The sequence below is a fragment of the Pyxicephalus adspersus genome, chromosome 1 (genome assembly GCF_032062135.1).
Source record: "Pyxicephalus adspersus chromosome 1, UCB_Pads_2.0, whole genome shotgun sequence".
In the NCBI taxonomy this organism is placed as follows: domain Eukaryota; kingdom Metazoa; phylum Chordata; class Amphibia; order Anura; family Pyxicephalidae; genus Pyxicephalus; species Pyxicephalus adspersus.
This window is the reverse complement of record NC_092858.1, coordinates 89105655-89125192: the sequence shown is the minus strand read 5'-3', so window position 1 is coordinate 89125192 and position 19538 is coordinate 89105655. Positions and strand designations below refer to the sequence as shown.

Sequence of the window (19538 nt, the reverse complement as noted above, 5' to 3'; positions counted from 1 at the left end):
GACAACTAGTTTGCAACAGGTATGAAAAAGGCCATCTACATCAAATTAGAATAACTAATTCTGTACAGGGGTGGGGGCTTTCAACCCATGTTGCCATTTTACCATCTCTACTCTGGCCTCATCACTAAAGCTAGCCTTACACTCATGGATCTGGTTACTGAACCATTATTTTCATAGCATTGAGTCTAGCAAATCAAAGGATTGTTTTCCCTACCATTTTTAAAGCGAAACTAAAGTTAAAATAACAAAAATCACACTTACCACTTTATTTCCACAGATCCCTCCGGAGCTGTCTACAATTTAGTCCTGCATTGTTCTGGTTTGTTGCTACGTCCCGGAGCCGAGAAAGATGCGCCAGGCAACGGCATCTTCTGCCTTCTTCTTGCCTTCTGCCTATGTCACTACGCATGCGTGAGATCAGTTCTTTTTTTTTAATGACTCAAAAGACCCCCAATCTCGGCATGTGCAGAAGGAGCAGCCCGAAACCCCTGCGATCCTTTTCAGTTTTCATGGTAAGGATAGTAAAAGCCATTTAATGAAAAACAACATTTTTACTTCATATAGAAGGGTTATCTGCCCTTTTATATGATAGGCCCACTTTAATTAGAAATTAAGTTCAGGGGATTAGATGTAATTATAAAATGAATGGTTGTAAAGTGTTGCTTCAATTTCAAATAGTCACTTATACCTTTTGCTTTCTTTTTGTGATACACATTTGACAAAAAGGATACCTATATGGGCAATAAACAATTGGAAGACAGGTTTTTATTCTTTGATATGCCAGTCTTTATTCTCACTATTGTGGCATTATAGAAAGGTAGGATGAAACATGTTGCAGCAGAAAAATGAAGTGTTCCCACTTGTGTTAGCACAACAAACTGAAACTTGCTGTATATGTGTCTTGTGGTGCCTTTCTCTCTATAGTGATGAAGTATGAAGCAGCAAACCAGGACTTGCATACTGCAATTCATGTATGTGAGTGTACATTTGTTGCAGTACACTGTGTTAGTTAAAATAAATTCGAGTACAGTATGTTTTTTACATACTTTTTGGTTTGTTATGGGCTCATTCAAAGTGATTGGGTTCCCTCAAAACATTGGACCTGATTAAAATAAAGCTCTCAAAGATTGGAGAAAATCTATTATGGGAGAACCAGGCTAAGTGAGCAAACCTGGATAAGATTTTGCTATTTTGGCAAAAGTTTTTAATCCTGAACCAATCCAAGTTTGCTGGATCACCCTGGTTTACCCATATTAGTTTATTTTTCCTGCTTTGGAGACCTTTAATAAAACAGGCCCAGTGTGTGCACAAATGAACTAATTAATTTGCTACGTCAGCCTAGGATCACAATAAAATGCTGTGGACAGGAAGGACGTGTGACTGGCCAGAACATGGTGTTAAAAAGTATTTAGAAGTGGTACATGAAGAAATGTGGGTGACTTTGCTGTAAAAAGTTGATCAGTGTCAAAATCGAATTGGGCCTAGCGACTGTCACATTTGCCATCTTCTAAATCTGACTAAAGGTTTTGGGACCTGGATTTTCCATTGAAATGTGGGAAAACTTGGTGTATGGTGAACAAAAGCAGCTAATATGATTGATCTGGGAATAATAAACATTCCCCTTTTGTCAGTGTAAGGGTAATATAATGAAGGACAGGATAGTAAAAAAAAAAACAACAACACAAAATTGGACACATTCACTTCCCTTGTTTTAGGAAATTACATGGATTATATGAAGTTTGATTTGTGGTATACCTTCTCCCTCTTGTGGTCAGAAGTAGCACTTCATCAAAATAAAAATGACTTGTTAGGTAAAGTATCACATGTATGTTGAAAACAGAAGAATGTTCAGCCTGTATTAGTATCTGAAAATTAGTTGTTGAGGTTATACTTTGATCCAGCAGTTGGACAATGCTTAATTAAAGTAAAAAACATGGCAAATGCTCCCTGTTAAACTGTAATGGGCCTATCATAAGGAAAAAAAACAAGGCTTAGTGCTTAAAGTAAAGGAGTTGGAGTATATAATACAGTAAAGTGAAAAGGTCAGGAGAATGTAAAATACAATATTTGTGCATTGTACATGGTTCAGGAGTAAATATATATATATATATATATATATATATTGTGCATTCTACAACACAGAATACAGTGGTCATAAATATAGAACAGTTCTAACTATTTTACATATAGGGCTGCACATCTTCCACCACATTCTAACATTGGTTTGTGGATTGAGCAGCTAGTATTGCCCCCAAAATAATCACAAATATTTACAGAAAACAAACCAATGTACAGAAAAAAACAACATACTATTCCCAGTGGGCATTCAGTTTAACTCTAGACTAGGCAGACCCCCAGGGTTAGGGATGATACTGTATCAAGAGGTTTATGGCTTTATCACACAGTTTTGCAAGTTTTTTTATGTTATTCTTACTTAAAGCTGCTTGCAAAAGTGATTAGCATTGTAACAAATGGGTCTATGTATGCTACATGCAGCATGCAGGAGAGATTTCCCTTCTCTGCTGTCTCTATAGACTTGAATTGGAACTGTCTGTCACCACTTATACAACTTTTTATACAACTTTTTTAAGCAATTGAACGTGTTTTCTATTACCAAAAAAAGTTAAAAAAAACACACACTTTGCAGCTGCTTACAAACACCTGTATGAACATTTGCAAATGCCTGAAAAAGCCTGCAGGTCACTGCCTGTTACCACTGCTAGGCACTCAGAGGTTTCCTTCCTGCCAGCCACTACTTAGCCATTTCTTTCCTATTTTCTCATCCCACCCTGCAGAACCGGATTTTGTTTAAGAACTGCAAGCCTTTCATTGCTAATCATCGGCATAGAGCAATGCCTGATCTTAAGGCTAACTGTACAGATGTATCATTCAATCAAACATCCTATTTTTTTCATAGGAATTTGTTGATCCTTTTTTTCTGAGTTGGATCAATTATTAATATTTTTATTAATATTATTAAACAGGATTTATCTAGCGCCAACATATTACGCAGCGCTGTACATTAAATAGGGGTTGCAAATGACAGACTAATACAGACAGTGATACAGGAGGAGAGGACCCTGCCCCGAAGAGCTTACAATCTAGTAGGTGGGGGAATTTCACACACAATAGGATGGTGGGAAGTAGTGATGGTATCAAAAGACAGAAAAAGATTGGTAGGCAAGTTTGAAAAAATGGGTTTTGAGTGCTCTTTTAAATTAGCAGAAAGTGGGAGCAAGAATAGGACGAGGAAGACCATTCCAGAGAGTTGGGGCAGCTCTAGAAAAGTCTTTGAGCTGTGCATGTGATGAAGTAATGAGTGAGGAAGTGGGTATTAGGTAATTGGAGGAGAGGAGAGAGCGGCAGGGGGAGTATTTTTTTTACCAGGTCAGAAAGGTAAGTGGGACAATAACTGTGGAGGAATTTGAAGGCAAAGCACAGGAGCTTGAATTTGATTCTAAGGTGAAATGGAAGCCAGTGTAGAGATCTGCAAAGAGATGCAGCGGAAGAGGAGCGGAGGGAAGGATGGATGAGTCTGGCTGCAGCATTAATGATAGATTGTAGAGGGAAGAGTTGGGTTAGTGGAATAACAGAGAGAAGGAGGTTACAGTAATCCAGACGAGAGATGATAAGAGCATGTACAAGGAGTTTGGTGGTCTCAGGGGACAGGTAGGGGCGGATTTTGGAGATGTTGTGTAGATGAAAGTGACAGGACCTGGAAATGTTCTGAATATGGGGGGTAAATGAGAGGGCAGAGTCAAGTAAAAGCTTTTGATATCCGAGGTGGAATTTATTTTTCAATTTTTTTATTTGAGATATTTTTATAGAAGGGGTAAAACCAGACAAGGAACGAAAATGTCATAGGGGAAGAGAGGAAAGGCGTGAAAGGGGGGAGGGGTCTCACTAGGGGTGAAAGTGACAGGGTGGAGTTTAATTCTTAATTGATTTTGATTCAATCAAATTTTGGAGCATAGGAAGAAAAGCTTAACTTTATTACCCAAGGAATTTAGAAAACATAGTGATTAATATCTTTTTTTTTATTATAAATAGATAATACTAAGTAAATGACCATACCGATTGCCGTTTCTGGTAGTACAACTTAATTATAAACTCACATGCCCTGCAGTAGGATTCCTTAGGTAGGACCCCAGGTCCCAGTGCCATCATTTACTCCTTTTATTATTCGATGTTTCTTTGTCATCTAGGTAAGTTTAAATATCTTTGATATAGGGCAGCTTTAGATGGATGAAAAATATTAGAGCTATAAATATCAGAATATTAGTTATGTAGTTATTTAGATGAGCAATTTTACCGATCTAGAACTAGTGGCATATTTAAATTATTTTTTTAACTGTTTTACAAAGTGTTTAATTCTATTTAAAAGGCAATTGTTGGAATATTTTATCTGCCAAATAAGATATTTTACAAGTACCATTTTATTTTCTGCAGGTACCACTTCTTTACTCTATTTGCATTCCTTATTATTTCAATAGCAGTGTGAAAAAGTATTTTTCTGATGTCACTTCCTCTCCCCCAAAGGTTTATGAACATGCCCATGCTATTCTCTGTATAATTATTCACCGGCCTAAAGATAACTGATGTAGCATTCATTCCTGGAGGTGTGAATGTTGTTTTCCTGAGTGTACCCTTGTACCCTTGTAATGTGGCCTAGGTTAGGAGAATTTATTAGAACTTAATATGTAGAAGAGAGGGTCTAGGGTAGAAACGTGTCCAGTACAAGTAGCCCAAATCCAGTAAATCACAATTACTACTGACAGCTGACCTCCTGCATTCTCCCTGACCTCTTCATCCTTTGAAGTGGTCTTCCTCACTGAAGCTTCTTCCAGACATCCATCCCAAGGAACCTTAATCCTCCAGGATGGATCAATCATAGCACCTGAGAATCATCACTATCATCTATTATTTTTACTTACGGTTTTAAAAACGCATGTAAACATTCCTAATGCGTTTATATGCGTTTTTATGCACCTTTACAAGCGTTTTAAAACTTGCCTTTAAACGCCTGGAAAAACGCTAGAACACCTCCAAGCCGCGTTTTGCTGGTATTATACAAGCTTTTTGGACTGTTTACGTTTTACGTTACATTACGTTATAAATGCGGGAAAACACCCCCATTAAAATCAATGGACATGTTTACCTGCGTTAACTAACCTAATTTTTAAAATGTTGCAAGGAGCATTATCTATAACACTCAAGAACGTGCAACAAGGAAACATCCTGGTATAGATTAGCCTATTGGAATGTATGGAAATTTCAAACATGGGCTTTTAAAGCCTCAGGTTAAACGCTCGGGAAAACGTCTGTGTAAACCCAGCCTAATGCCTCTGTATGATAGTCAAGCAGCAAACAAGGTAATGGATAAAGGCCAATTCAAATATGCACAGTTGCATCTATATGCACAATTATTATCAATATAAATTAATTGCAAGTGTTCAAAAGATCAAAACAATTTCCCCCATATCTGAAATTATACAACTGTACATGAATTAGTTTGATGAAAAATTACAATTTAGTTAATAATGCAACATTTTTTAATGTTATGCTATATAAATTCATAGTTTATCAAGCTTTAATCAAGGAAAACAAAAGTTTATGGTGTGTTTTACACTTTAGGCTGTTTTGTAAAGCTCTGTGTTAATTATTGTAGATAATTGCAATAATTTCTTCAGCTCTTGTATAGACTAGTAGACTAGTGTATAGACTATGTAGTTTCTGTCTGTTGCACAGTTACAGTAGTTTGTAATATCTGTTCTTAGCTGGATTGAACCAGCCCAGAGCAGAGCATTCTGATGTCATATACCGAAAGTTTACATCCACTTTTTGTTGCAGGAAGTGCCTGAAGCAGTGGACTTTGCGTACTATGTCAGTATCCTGTGACGTGAACTTTTCTTATCTATGTAACCATTTGACAGAAAAACAATGCTGTGGTAGGAGAAGTGGTGACTATACTCTGTATTCAGCAAACCTCTCTAAACAGACTAAAACCAGATTGTGCAACAAACAAGGTGATGTGTACCCTGTCAAACAAGAATATTGTATGCAATTACTTCCCTCTTTCATGTAAATTCATGTCTTTGTGCTTCTGTAACCTCCCTTGTTGCTAACAGCAAGTTTACATTGCCTACACTATATAACTAGTGTCATACATACATAGTTTACAAAGTAAGATCCAGTACCTAAATGACTTGTTATATGTAATTTCATACCAGCCTTTTTCGACCTTTCTAACATGGGGCAACCTTTGAAATAACTTTTAAGTCTTTAGGTTACCCCTTCTACAATTACTATATCTACAGCCCATATTATATTGGAGGTGGTGGTGGTCAGTGGGAAGAATGCCTCTTACATGGCTGGCCTTTGGGAAGAATGTCACCCTTACAGATAGCCAAAAAGATCATTGATGTCACTTTAACTGACCTAAGAGGAATTTTGCTCATGGCTCAAGGAACCCTTAGCAAACTCAGGAGGGACCTTAGAACACCCCAAGCACAGTAGGAGCACCCCAACACAATAAAGTAACACAACTCATATGCATTTGCATTGTCCTATTTTTGGTCCTTTGGAATGGGCCTATTTACCACACTGCACTTTATCATACAACATAACACACGGTAATATGCATTTTAATGCTCTCCATTGGTGAGAATTACACATTTGTGAAATGAGCCTAAGAGGGGATTTACCCTAATTTAGACAAGTGTTTATGGGCATTTTTAATTTTTTTGGGGGTGTTTTCTTCTATTCTACTTGTTCTCTGTCATATAGCTTGTTTCTAAATTTCCTTAGAAACACTTATACAAATGCCATGCTAGTGTTTTTAAGCATTTATTGTAGCATTACCGTAGTAGATATTTCATCTTACTTGTTGTGTTTTAGGGATAGGAGGGATATCTGCCAAGGAAATCTGCCCAACAGGACACAGACAGCAAAAAGCAACATGACAGAATCAGTATATCATCTTGTCTGCAAACTGGATGTGACCAGCTGCACTATTGTGTCAAGCCAGACAATAGCCTTTCATGTCTGGACACAGCCTTTTCCTAGTGTGGGGCATGTATGCTGGGAAAATCTGCTCAAACTGGCCCTAATCTGGATTACAGTTGCCACAACAGAGCTTTCATATGGTGTTTTGTGTTGTGCTTCCAGTAAAGGTCAAATCCCATTGACATTTGTTGTATAGCATGTGAAATAGTCATAAAACACCCTGACACTATAGCAATTAATAACACCATAACTGGGGGTATGGGAATATCAACGCCATAGCAGGTGGACCTAGCACATGATAAATTGTTTATATAAACACATTTTGTTGAAGATGAACGTATTTCCCTTTAAAAAGAACGGAGACTTCTTGCTATAGATGGAAGTTTCACAGACACATGTGTGAGAACAATCAAATGTGGTTGTTGTTCTGCTTTATTCAGAAAAGGTGGTGGTATTTATACAAAGTGAAGAATTACAGAAAGGTAATTAAAAGTAAACAGTAAACAGTGATCTTTCAGGAATCCAGAGTCATTGATGGCTCTGAACAATGCATGGCTCTGATATACAAGCTATCTCCTCTCATGCCCCAGTTTATTAGCCATTGTTTCTTTTTTATACTTTGGTTATAGTTACACACAAGAAACCTAATGATATTTACAGGACAATCACTTTTCACAATGCAGTCAGCTATATATATATATATATATATTCAGAAGGACAGCACCATCCTTGTTAAAGCATTATCTAAAATGTGTGTCTTCTTCCTGTACTGGGATGCTGATTTAGAAATAACAGTCATGTTCATTCCAGTTCTTGGCCAGATTGAAATAATCTGATTAAGAGCAGACCCCTCTCTTTGTGATTTGTTAGAAGTTACAATCTTCAGGAAGACTAGACTAATAGCATGTTCATAATAGTGGTAAAAGAACGTGGGGTCCATTCAATTTTTTTCCAATATATTGTTGCTTTTCATATCTGGAATTTATATATGCTGAATTTTAAAGTTACTAAAAGGTCCACAATATGAAGTGTAGTACCTCAGCAACAGCCCATCAAAGTCACTAAAAATCCACTAGTAATGATCCAAAATCAGAAATTGATACTGTCAGTAAAATAATGGGTTGTAAGCTAACCTTGAATTCTAAAATGGACACAGACCAGTAAGATCAGCATCATTTACAAAGATTTATGTCCTAACTAAACAGCCTATTCAATGTATATCCAATCAGGTAACACCAAAAGAAATTAGATTGATATATGGCCAGGTTTCTGTTGTTCATATTCAAGTGTGCCATTCCAGGTAGCCCTTTGACTATACAGGTTTTGGCTGACTATTTTGCCAGCTTCGTTCCTCAGAGGATCAGCAGCATTGAGAAGAGAAAGATAGTGATGTCATACTAAACTTAATAATTTCATGCCAATAAGCCTGTGATATTAGAAAACCTACCTGACCTTGGCTCCATTCACATCAGTATACAAGAAGCAAAAAATTGTACCTATTATCTGTAAAATACAGAAAAAAACGACAACCTTAGTTTTGTGATCTGTACAAATTTTTTTCTTCTTTTGAACTCAACAACCACCCTGAATGCCCATAGTTAGATGAAGATGAGACTTCCATCATCATTGGCACCATGCCATTACAATTTTATGTGATGTATGTCCTGTTATGGGTGTTCATTTTGACAATGTTACACCAAAAAACATTTTTCAGCAGATACTGCTTGTTTGGGGGAAGTTTGTGAATACAGCAATGACCTGTATATTAACCAGTAGTGGATTCAGGATAAATTTGGGCTAGATAGCAGTTTTCTTTATTTGGTTATTGATAAGCATTTGAGGTGGGAGGGAAAACTGGGCAATTACTCTGTGCCCCCACCTATTGGAGGGCCCCAGTAGTGGGTGCAGGGGATTGGTATGCAGTGTTTTTGGGGCTCCCTTTTAGAACTGTCCAGGGTCCCTTTTCTCTAAAACTATCCCTGGCAGACTGTAGATTTACTGCACTCCATCAGGCAGCAAGTAATCCTCCTGTGAAGTGACAGGTTCATTTTGACTAAATCCCCCCTGACCTGCTCATCCACCTGACCTGCTTCTGCCTGGATCAGACAGCTTTCAATACAATATATATATATATGAAAATTATTTTATACAGCTTGAAGACAAAATAATAAAAATGAAATGATTTCTCAATCAATTATAAGCAATTTCCAATAAATTCCTGTATATTAGTCATCATCACGTGCTGTGTCTACAGAAACATGCCATATCCTCTCTGTCTGAACACGCCCCCATGTCCGGAACACCCAATAAAGTCACAGGACCCGGGGAAAGGGGTGGGGTTTTGGCCAAGGAATGGCGCGGGACTGTTTTGCTATCTCCAGTTGCTTGGAAACATCATGACATCACCGGGATGGATGTCAGTGCTGTATATAAGAAGGCTGCGCAGAGTGACGGACATATACAGAGCACTGCGGAGAGGAGCTGTGTGGGGGCAGTAATATACAACACTTCTTAACATCCTTCATGGGAAGCGGCCGTGTAAATGCTTGTTAAGGTAAGCTGGTGTGTAGGAGCTATCAACGAGGGAAATGTACGCAGGATGGTCCTGATATTAATCTCATTGTCTTCCCGCAGACAGCACAGAACGCCAGCTGTGGCGACATCGCTAGCCCGGGGTGCTTCAAGTCCTCCGAATTCACTGCAGAGCCTCCCTGGGCCTTCTGATAACGGGTGAGTGATGGATCGTATGTCTGATCGTGTATACCTGGTCACCCCAGCAATATGTCACACGTTATCATAGGAAAATACGAGGAGTAGACATGACAGCGTGGTAGCAGCCTAAATATCAGTCTTTATTATTGTGGTTGTGCCGGCCATATTATTAATATTTCTATTAAACTGTACATTAAATAGGGGTTGCAAATGACAGACAGATGTCCAGAAGAGCTTGCAATGTAAGAGGAGGGGGTAGAGGCACACAATGTCATATGTAGAGATATATATATACATACACACATTGATGAAATTAAGCCTTGTGTCTTACATATGGGCTTTAAAGTCCAAAAGTCTCAGTAATCTATTCTTTGGAGCAGGGGTGTCAAACTTTGGCCTTTTTTTAGCCCCCAAAGGAATCATATATATGAATTACAGCTTGGCCGCCACTGCATTCAAATGGCACTACTACTACAATTCCTGGGGTCTGTAGACCAGCGGCCTCTCTACCTATGTGTGGCCCCGCATTGGACTGTTTTATAAACTCAAAGAATTGTAGTACCTGTGCTATTTCAGTTTCAAGTTTGACCCGCAACTTTGTCTAAAGTTGTGGGTCAAACTTGTTTTTAAATTTGGCCCACTGTGTATTCGAGTTTGACACCCCTGCTTTGGAGTAAGAGGAGAACCTGGTCATGTGACCTGTCCATTATGTAGAACAAACTCCCTAGGACATGTTTTATGCAGGTCACAGTGTAAGCAAACACATTTCAGTATAGCAATGTTCTTTTTCGTTATCAATGGTACCCCAGGAGTAAAAAAAGTCTTAATGTGAGGATTTAAAAGCAGTTTCTTTTGTATTCCTAATTTACAAAAACAATCCAAGGACTGAAAGCTATTTCTTTAAATTGGGCCACAAGCAGAGTTGTTTGGAATAAAACATGTAATGCTATGTTTTTTGTTAAAATTTATTTGCTGGTCCAGTATAATTTTCCCCAGTTGTCATAAATCCGTCCTATTTATTCAATAGCAGCCCCAGTAAATTATTTTTAACGCATACAAATATATCAGAACAATTGTAAGCATCTTTAGTGCGGTCTTTGCAATTGTGTATAAACACCAAATTTTTACATATTTTTTTGGTTTAATTCCTTTTTTATATATTTGCATTTTTTAACAGTCACTGTTTTTGTTTTTGCAGTTTGTTGCATACTTATAAACAACACATTTAGGAAAAATTGTCACAATGCCACGATACATCCAGGAATCAGACTTCACCATGGTGGAGGAAGGCTTTGCTGCCAGAGATTTGATGGAGGAAATCATTAATGATGTCTCACAGACTGTAAGTATTCCATCAGCACCTATTGTTTTTTCTTTTAACTTTGGTGATAATGTATACAGAAAATATTTTGATGGTTTTTACAAGCAAATAATTGTGATTTTATGGGGTTTATTCTCCAAAATATGGTGATTACACACTACTGACCTTTACATGTTTAGGGTAAGTCAGGCAGTATAGTAACTAAAATACTAAACAGTTCATATGATTCAGACTAGTTAGAAAGTTCAATAGTGGGATCTTACCCTGAGTCTTATCTTAAATGATTGTTGTCAGAATCATTAGGAATTTCTGGTACAAAAGATTTATTGGAAGAAAATATATAAACAAAAACATTAGGGGAGTGTACAATGATAATGAAATACAGAAAATTAAAACAATCGTCTAGGATATTGCACACTATGAAAATAGACTTTTAGCTGTTACTTCACAGCATTAATTAGGAGCATACATGCATCACCAATACAAGTTTTCAAACAAAAGAAAATAAAAGATTTTCAGTGGTCCTATAAATTGGGCAATCTCGTGGCACAAATTCTGTGCTGTTCCTTGGTTGCAGCTCTGCATGTCTGTCTTACCTTTTTTTAAGTTTGGTAGAAGATCACCTAGTACATTGTTGCAATTCAAGTTTAAAATGTGAATCCTGTAAGCAAAACTACTTTTTTTTTTTTTTTTTTTTCAAGTTTTTATTGAAATTTTTAAATAAAGTAAACAATATCATTACACAACAGGTTTGCATAGAANAAAAAAAAAAAAAGTGCCAACCAGACATCAGTAGAATAATCATATGAGGTCAAACATAGTTCAACATCTCTTAGGTGACTCAGAACTACTTTTAATTCTAAACTTGTATAAGCAATATTTTAGTGATGTGATTGTATATGAGCATAAATAATCCCAGCAGACTTTGTTGCTACTAATTTGTATCTTTTAATGTTTTTAGGAGGACAGAGATGCTTTCTTTGTTGCTGATCTGGGGGATGTAGTAAAAAAACATATCCGCTTCCTGAAGGCCCTACCTCGTGTAAAGCCTTTCTATGCTGTCAAGTGCAATAGCAGCAAAGGTGTGGTTCAGACTCTGGCTGAACTAGGTGCTGGATTTGACTGTGCCAGCAAGGTAATATTGAGTTTTTATAGTTTGTGTCATGTGTCAAAAAATGAAAAAAAGTGAAAGTACAGGAGTATTGCATTACTGTTTGTGTAACACCATATTTGTTTTTTTGCAGACTGAAATTGAGTTAGTCCAAAGCATTGGTGTGACTCCAGAAAACATTATTTATGCTAACCCTTGTAAGCAAATTTCCCAAATTAAGTATGCTGCTAAGAACGGTGTCCAGATGATGACTTTTGACAATGAGGTGGAGTTGTCCAAGATTTCACGTAATCACCAAAATGCCAAGTATGTACTTGCCATTAAATTTACAGAATATAGATGATAAAATAATTGAGGCTGCATTGATTTTTTTATGTGAAACATATCAGAATACTGATGCAGGCATTTATTGACAACAGGATGGTATTACGCATAGCTACAGATGACTCCAAGTCTTCCAGTCGCCTAAGTGTGAAGTTTGGTGCTCCTCTAAAATCATGTAGACATCTCCTTGAAATGGCCAAGAACCTCCATGTTGATGTTATTGGTGTTAGGTAAGTCTTATTTATTTTGGGTATGCAAATTAAAAAAGGTACAATCGGTGCCATTCATTTAATAATAGACATTAAGGTGACAGCGATATATTTTTAAAACCTGTACATATAAATGAGAACTTCATTTAACAGGTCTAGTTTGTTTTTTGCAATATGTAAGCAAACCCAAATTATGATGGTAGACTAATACACTTATACTCTTATTGGCCATATTCTTAATTTAAACTTTTTATTTCAGCTTTCATGTGGGCAGTGGATGCAGTGATCCCAAGGCATATGTGCAATCTATTTCAGATGCTAGACTAGTCTTTGAAATGGCATCTGAGTTTGGATACAAGATGTGGTTGCTGGATATCGGTGGGGGATTTCCAGGAACTGATGATGCTAAAATTCGATTTGAAGAGGTAATAGATTATAGTAAACTTTTCACAGCACCTGACACCATTTTTTGGGGAGGGAAGGGATTTTGAAAAGAAATGACTCTTTACTCGCTTGTCTTTCTATAATAGATTGCAGCTGTGATAAATCCAGCACTGGACTTGTACTTCCCAGAAGGCTCTGCTGTGGAGATAATTGCTGAGCCAGGGAGATATTATGTAGCATCTGCTTTCTCCTTGGCTGTTAACATCATTGCTAAGAAGGAGGTGCAGTTGGACAATTGTGGATCAGATGGTAAGTTTAAATTTTTTTTTTTTTTTTTTTTTTTTACATACATCTCTGTAATGGCGTTACACACATTAAGCCGAATCCCAGAAAAATGTACCAAACTTTTATTTATTTTTTTTCCCAGATGAAGAAAACTGCCCAAACAAAAATATCATGTACTATGTTAATGATGGTGTTTATGGCTCCTTCAACTGCATCTTTTTTGATCATGCGCACCCTAAACCCATCCTCCATAAGGTAAAAGTTTCTCCTTTTTTTTTTTTTTTTTTTTTTTTTTTTTTTATAACATTCATCATACTTTGGGATTTCATTGTATGAACTTCTTTTTTTTTATTTTGTCTCAGAAACCCTCCCCAGACCAGCCAATGTACACCAGTAGTTTATGGGGACCAACATGTGATGGATTAGATCAAATTGCTGAGCGTCTTCAGCTGCCTGAGCTACATGTTGGTGATTGGCTGCTGTTTGAAAACATGGGAGCTTACACAGTGGCAGCTTCGTCCACATTCAATGGTTTTCAACAAACCCGCATCCATTATGCAATGCCTCGTTCTTCCTGGTAAGTATTTCACCTTTACGTGTAGATTGGAGAAGAGTTTGAAATTAAAGTATTTGAATTTGATGGCATTATTTGGGCTATTACATGCTGGTGCCGGATAGTATATACAAGTCCAAAGATACTTTTTAAAGTTGATGGTCTATTTATTTAAATATATTTCCAGGGTTATAGTGAATCAAACTTCCCCGGAGAAGATTATATAAATTTGATTGATACTTAATCGTACAGATGTGTGGTCCTGTGGCCTATTCAGCTCCAAGGGCCACATCAAAGTGACCATGTAGGCTTTGCAAGCCTGTTTAAAAAGAATAAAGTGCACATCTTACGAAAAAGAATTTACCTACAATAGGCCTGATTTATTAAAAAAGCTCCCCAAGGCTGGAGAGAATACACTTTTCATCAGTGAAGCTGGGTGACACAGCAAACCTGAAATGGAACTGGTTCAGCAAAGGACTTTTAGGACACCCATTCAAGGTTTGCTGGATCACCCAGCTTCACTGATGAAAGTGTATCCTCTTTAGTGCTGGAAAGGTTTAAAAAATCAGACCCAATGTGTATTCTGATATTGACTTGGTATCCATGTTGCAAAAAGGAAATTTGTTACACAAGATTTGTAAAAACTCCTTATATAAGCTTTTTTGGGGAAAACATTTTCCAAAGAAACTGCAACATCAGAAAGGGGTGAATATTTGCAGAGCAGTGTCTCTTGTTATCTGACAGATTGATTGCAAATGTACTGGTAAAGGATGTTTGTATTTTGCTTTGAATACTGGTGTGACACATCTGTCTTTTTTTTTTCTTTTTAGGGAGGCAATTCAGCTACTACAAAAAGAATTACATAAAGTTGAGAAGGAAACAGTCTGCACTCCAATGTCCTGTGGCTGGGAGATCTCAGACTCTCTCTGCTTCACTCCAGCATTTGCCCCAACCAGTATCATCTAAGCCGCTACATCCCAAATGGAAAGTGTTTTAAAGCTGGCATTCTTTTCTGCTTTATTGTCCAGCATGTGGGTCCAATTCATATTTTTCCTTATTGTTTTTTAAGTATGCAACATGATTCATATTCTCATTGGTCATGTGGAAATTGCTTTGTTTAATTTATAATAAATAATTATTTTATTTTTTATCTCTATGTATATTACATAACAATATTACAAGTTCTCATTCAACAACCAGTTTACAAATGAACAGAACCCTGATTACTGAAGCCTCAGATGTGCATGCAGCATGCACCGGTATAATAAATCTTGGTAGTATTGAACTTTCCATGTTGACCATATGTCCTACTATGAGAATAATATTAGTAAAAATCCTTTGATCATGTTATTTTAATACTATCTGCAACAGCAAAAGCTGCATTGGCAACTCTGCCCTAATGTAGGTAACTGCAGTAAAAAATCTACAACTACTAACAATAATTTAAAGTGTTTCCTTGTTGATTGAGAAATTTTATCTGCTATAAATGCATTTATTCAGATAGGATGATGATAGCAGGCACAGTGCCATTACCTTTGTAATAGTCACCAGAAAAATGTAATAAAAAAAGATGGGGATCATTCTGCCGGCTCTAGGATTAAATTGTAAATTCTAGTGCTAGTGCATTTGTTGGCTGTGTTTGCATATGTCTCACATGGGTCAGCTGTTGCTGCAGCCTCTCACATTGTGACTTTCTACAAATTTACCAAGTAATTTGCCTGAAGCTCAAAGGCTGTTTTTAATCATTTAAAAGGAACTAAACTCTGAAATTGTTTTCCAAAAAGACAGAACAAAATAGGATTAGTTTTGGTTTCCCTGCAACTGATTACTGACTTACCATACCTGGTTCTACATTGCGGATCGCTTTAGTGGCTATCTTAGTAAAGGCCCCTTTGTCAGAATTTCAAGCAAGGAAATCGGGGAGCAGTACAATAATGATATAGCCAAATCTTGTGAGGTCAATGAAAACTGCAGTGCCTTAGATCTTCGTGTAGACAACAGCTATGCGGCTATAGGTATTGGAGTGCTTAATTAGAGTTATATACAAGGAATTCCAGACGGTACTGTTTAGAAAAAATAAAGATTTCTAAATGTTCATTACAGCAGATTTTTACTGATATTCTAATATTCAGAGTTCAGGTTCACCCTAATGTAGAGATCTTTTGAAATAATATACAGTGTTGCTGTATGTTATGACATGCCAGAAATATAATTGTGCACACTAGTAAAATTTCTGAAAAGTCTGCTTTAGAATAGGACTAAACTCTTTGAAGAGAATACAACAAAGGTGGACATTTTATTTAAACATCACGCAAGGTTGCTGGCTCTATTCCCTCTCCTTCATCCTAGTCTTACTTCATTGTCTTGACTGCTCCTTCACTTTCCTGCACCTTTTTTCTCTACTGCCTCTTGCTGGTGATATCTCAGTCAGTACACTTTCAGCAAGATACTCCCTCCTAACCTCATCCCATTACACCCTACCTAAAAGTTTTTACCCCCCTTGTCAGTCTATGGAATGCCAGATCTGTTGGCAATAGAATAACCTTTATCCACAACCTTCTTCTGAAAGTCTCTAATCTTCCTTTCACTGAAACTTGGCTTTCCTCCTCGGACTCTGTCTCTACGGCTGCTCTCTTTTATGGAGGCCTGCACTTCACACATACGCCTGGACCTGGCAACAGGGTAGAGCAGGCTTGTCCAAAGTCCAGCCTGGGGGCCAATTGCAGTGTTCAGATTTCTTCCAGCCTGTAGCCTCTGCCATAAAATGAATACGTGGCCCACCAGCACTGTTGACCACAGTATAAATTAAAATCAAAAAATTGATCTACCGCCTTGCAATTATCGGGCCGCAACTCTGCGGGCATATTTGGCAGGACCGGAGTCTCCAGGTGTGCACGGGGAATTCCCTACGTCATTATAGTGGATGTGTGCTGTACGGGACCCTCACGGACCACGCCCACTCTGATTCCAAGATTGTGCTCTGCATGGAGCCTGCACAGTCACTGGACTCCATGCACAGGAAATCCCTCACGTCACCCTGGTTAGTGGTCAGCCCCCGCACATTTTCACCTCACCAAATTTGGCCCTCTTTGCAAAAAGTTTGGACACCCTTGTGGTAGAGGGTGGTGTGGGTCTCATTCTCTCCCCTAACTGTACATACAGAGTCCTTCCTACCCCACCCTCTCTCATTTTCACCTCTTTGGAAGTCCACTCTGTCCATTTTTTCCGCCCCTTACCCCTCATTGTTGTCTACCACCACCCACCACCACATCCCAGTTTCACAATTTTTGGATAACTGCCTCTTGGCTCCTAACATTCTTTCCCATGACCTGCCCACTCTTATCCTTGGTGACTTTCCAGTGGATGACCCCAACCATCCTTCTTCAGCCAAACTGCTCCCCACTACCTCCTCCTTTGGACTCCTACAGAATATAAATGGCCCCACACACATCACTGGACACACTTTAGACATTCTTTTTCTAAACTCTGCAACCTCACTCAATTGACAACTTGCGATTTCACCTTTATGAACACAACCTTATCACCTTCAACCTATCTAATTCTTGCCCCCTTTTGCCACATCCCAGACGGACCTGGTCAATGGCAGAGAGATATTCGTAATCTTTTAAAACTGCATTGAGTGTGTTTCTTCCCAATTTTAATAAACCCACCTGCCCCCAATGGTGGCCTGTTCCATACAACATGGCCAGTGTTGTGGGGGGCTTTTTTGGAATCCAGAAGCTCCCTACAAAAGGTTTCCCCCAGGATATCTGCCATGTCCCTCCCCCCTCCCCCGGGGAATGAGTACAGGGGTACATAATATCTCTTACCCACTCCATGAAAGGGTTACAAACACACCAAAATACACCAAAAACTTGAATATTGTTTTTTATTGACTAACACTTATCTAAGCAGGATCAAGTGATGTCTAAAGTGCCAGAACGTGGCTCCCCATCAGCCTAGGTCAGCCAGGTAAATTGAGGACAAAGATGCACCAAATGGCTCCACAGCTTAGGGTTGTAATATGCAATGTGAATGACTAAATCTACCTGGAGGCTGCAGTATCATAAAGACATCTTCCCATATTGACACTTTGTACAAGGCCCATATGCTTGTTTCCTGAAACATCCGGATACTTTGCATTAATTTCTATAGACTTATGGCTTGTTCAGAGTCTGCAGACATTACCAATCCTGAATACCCATCATACACAGCTAGACATTAGGATCATTTTCAGGCAAAAACGTCTGGTTTGTGCAGGAATTTGCAAACTTTAAAGCAAGCATTTGTAACTTACTCTATGGAAGATTTTTTTTTTAAAAAGCGGGGTCCCCCTCCTTCCATATTGAAACCAGACCCTTCTAAAACGGTACCTTCCTTGAAAAAAATGGACCTCAGGAATCTGGTCCTCAAAGATAAGACACAACACCAGTGGTAAAAAAAATCTTTATTATTCTTGTTTTACCTAATCTTTACTTTTGCGGGGTCCATCAATTTTCACTGCCCTGTATGTGTCCCCTGAAGACCTCTCCAGTGATGTAGAATGCCACACCAAGCCCTAAAAATCCTTCAGGGGGAGGGGGCGTGTCCGGCCAGCTTTCAAGATGGCCACGGTTTGAGTAAGCTCTGTGTGAGTCTGGGCGTTAGCGACTTTTTTCACAGCTACTTTGACCCTCTGAGATCCTTACTGGTGGTCTGCGACCTTACGGATCCTGGCTGACATGACTAGACGGAAGAAGAGTAAGATGGAACCTCAGAAATTATCTTATTTTTTCAGGCCGCAAAAATCTCGTCAACAACAAGATGGCGGCAGCCCTCCTCTTCCGGTCTCTTCTCCCGCACAATCAGTGGGGGATTCCTCTCCACTACCCATTTCTAAAGCAAGATTGACTGACAGTGCGTATGACTCTTCCCACCATGCTGTCTCCCCGGGACCACCATCTCTGTTTTCACACTCAGAGACACCGCATACACCTGAGCCTACGGTAAGCATAACGGGGATACGGCCTTATTTACAGGCCCGACAGGGGACATAGACCTGGAGCGCTTTCAGGTGGGAGACGCAGTCCTGTCCCCAGCAACTCTGAAAGATTTGCTTCTGTCTTTGAGACACTCCATACAACAGGATTTAAATTCGATGCTGGGTAAATTTAATATGTCTATCTCTAATTTTGGGAAAAGAATCCAACACATGGAAACTAAAATGGGAGAATTTTCTGAGGCACATAACAATTTGATTGATGCTCATCAAGATCATACATCTGAATTGAATTGGCTTAGATCTAAAGTAGCTGATTTGGAAGATCGTTCTCGACGCAATAATATTAAGCTCAGGGGGATACCTGAATTGGTGACCCTAGGCGATTTAGGATCTTTTGTCAAACAAAGGTGTCATGCTTCGATTCCCTTAGCAACAGATTTAGAGCTTACTATTGATCGGGCACATAGAATTCCTAAACCTGCGTTTCTTCCAGCTGAGACCCCAAGAGATGTACTAATACGTATGCACTTCTTCCACATTAAAGAAAAAGTTATGATAGCAGCCAGGAAAACATCTTCCGTACCGGAGCAGTTCCGCAATATTCGATTGTTTATTGATTTGTCTGCTCAGACGATTCAAAATCGGAGGAAACT

At 38.5% G+C, this 19538-nt stretch overlaps 1 protein-coding gene and 1 long non-coding RNA gene across 2 annotated transcripts; both read left to right on the top strand.

The window, feature by feature from the left end:
- Positions 1 to 5865: 5865 nt before the first annotated feature.
- Positions 5866 to 8250, top strand: LOC140335371 (uncharacterized). The gene is made up of 2 exons (XR_011921689.1): positions 5866 to 6026; positions 6898 to 8250. It is a non-coding gene; the product is annotated as an uncharacterized lncRNA (long non-coding RNA).
- A 1151-nt stretch (positions 8251 to 9401) lies between these two features.
- Positions 9402 to 15054, top strand: AZIN2 (antizyme inhibitor 2). Its single transcript, XM_072417929.1, has 11 exons — positions 9402 to 9559; positions 9640 to 9735; positions 10916 to 11059; positions 12000 to 12173; positions 12283 to 12455; positions 12569 to 12703; positions 12942 to 13107; positions 13213 to 13375; positions 13494 to 13606; positions 13714 to 13928; positions 14735 to 15054. The coding sequence occupies exons 3-11, from the start codon at positions 10961 to 10963 to the stop codon at positions 14868 to 14870; spliced, it is 1374 nt and encodes a 457-aa protein (XP_072274030.1). The 5' UTR covers positions 9402 to 9559; positions 9640 to 9735; positions 10916 to 10960; the 3' UTR covers positions 14871 to 15054.
- Positions 15055 to 19538: the final 4484 nt, after the last annotated feature.

What these genes read in the sequence shown, in the direction of transcription:
- AZIN2 (XM_072417929.1), top strand. Translation starts at nt 10,961, where the DNA reads ATGCCACGATACATCCAGGAATCAGACTTCACCATGGTGGAGGAAGGC. An exon ending in GATTTGACTGTGCCAGCAAG is followed by an intron (nt 12,174 to 12,282) that starts GTAATATTGAGT and finishes GTTTTTTTGCAG; the next exon opens with ACTGAAATTGAGTTAGTCCA. An exon ending in GGACAATTGTGGATCAGATG is followed by an intron (nt 13,376 to 13,493) that starts GTAAGTTTAAAT and finishes TTTTTTTCCCAG; the next exon opens with ATGAAGAAAACTGCCCAAAC.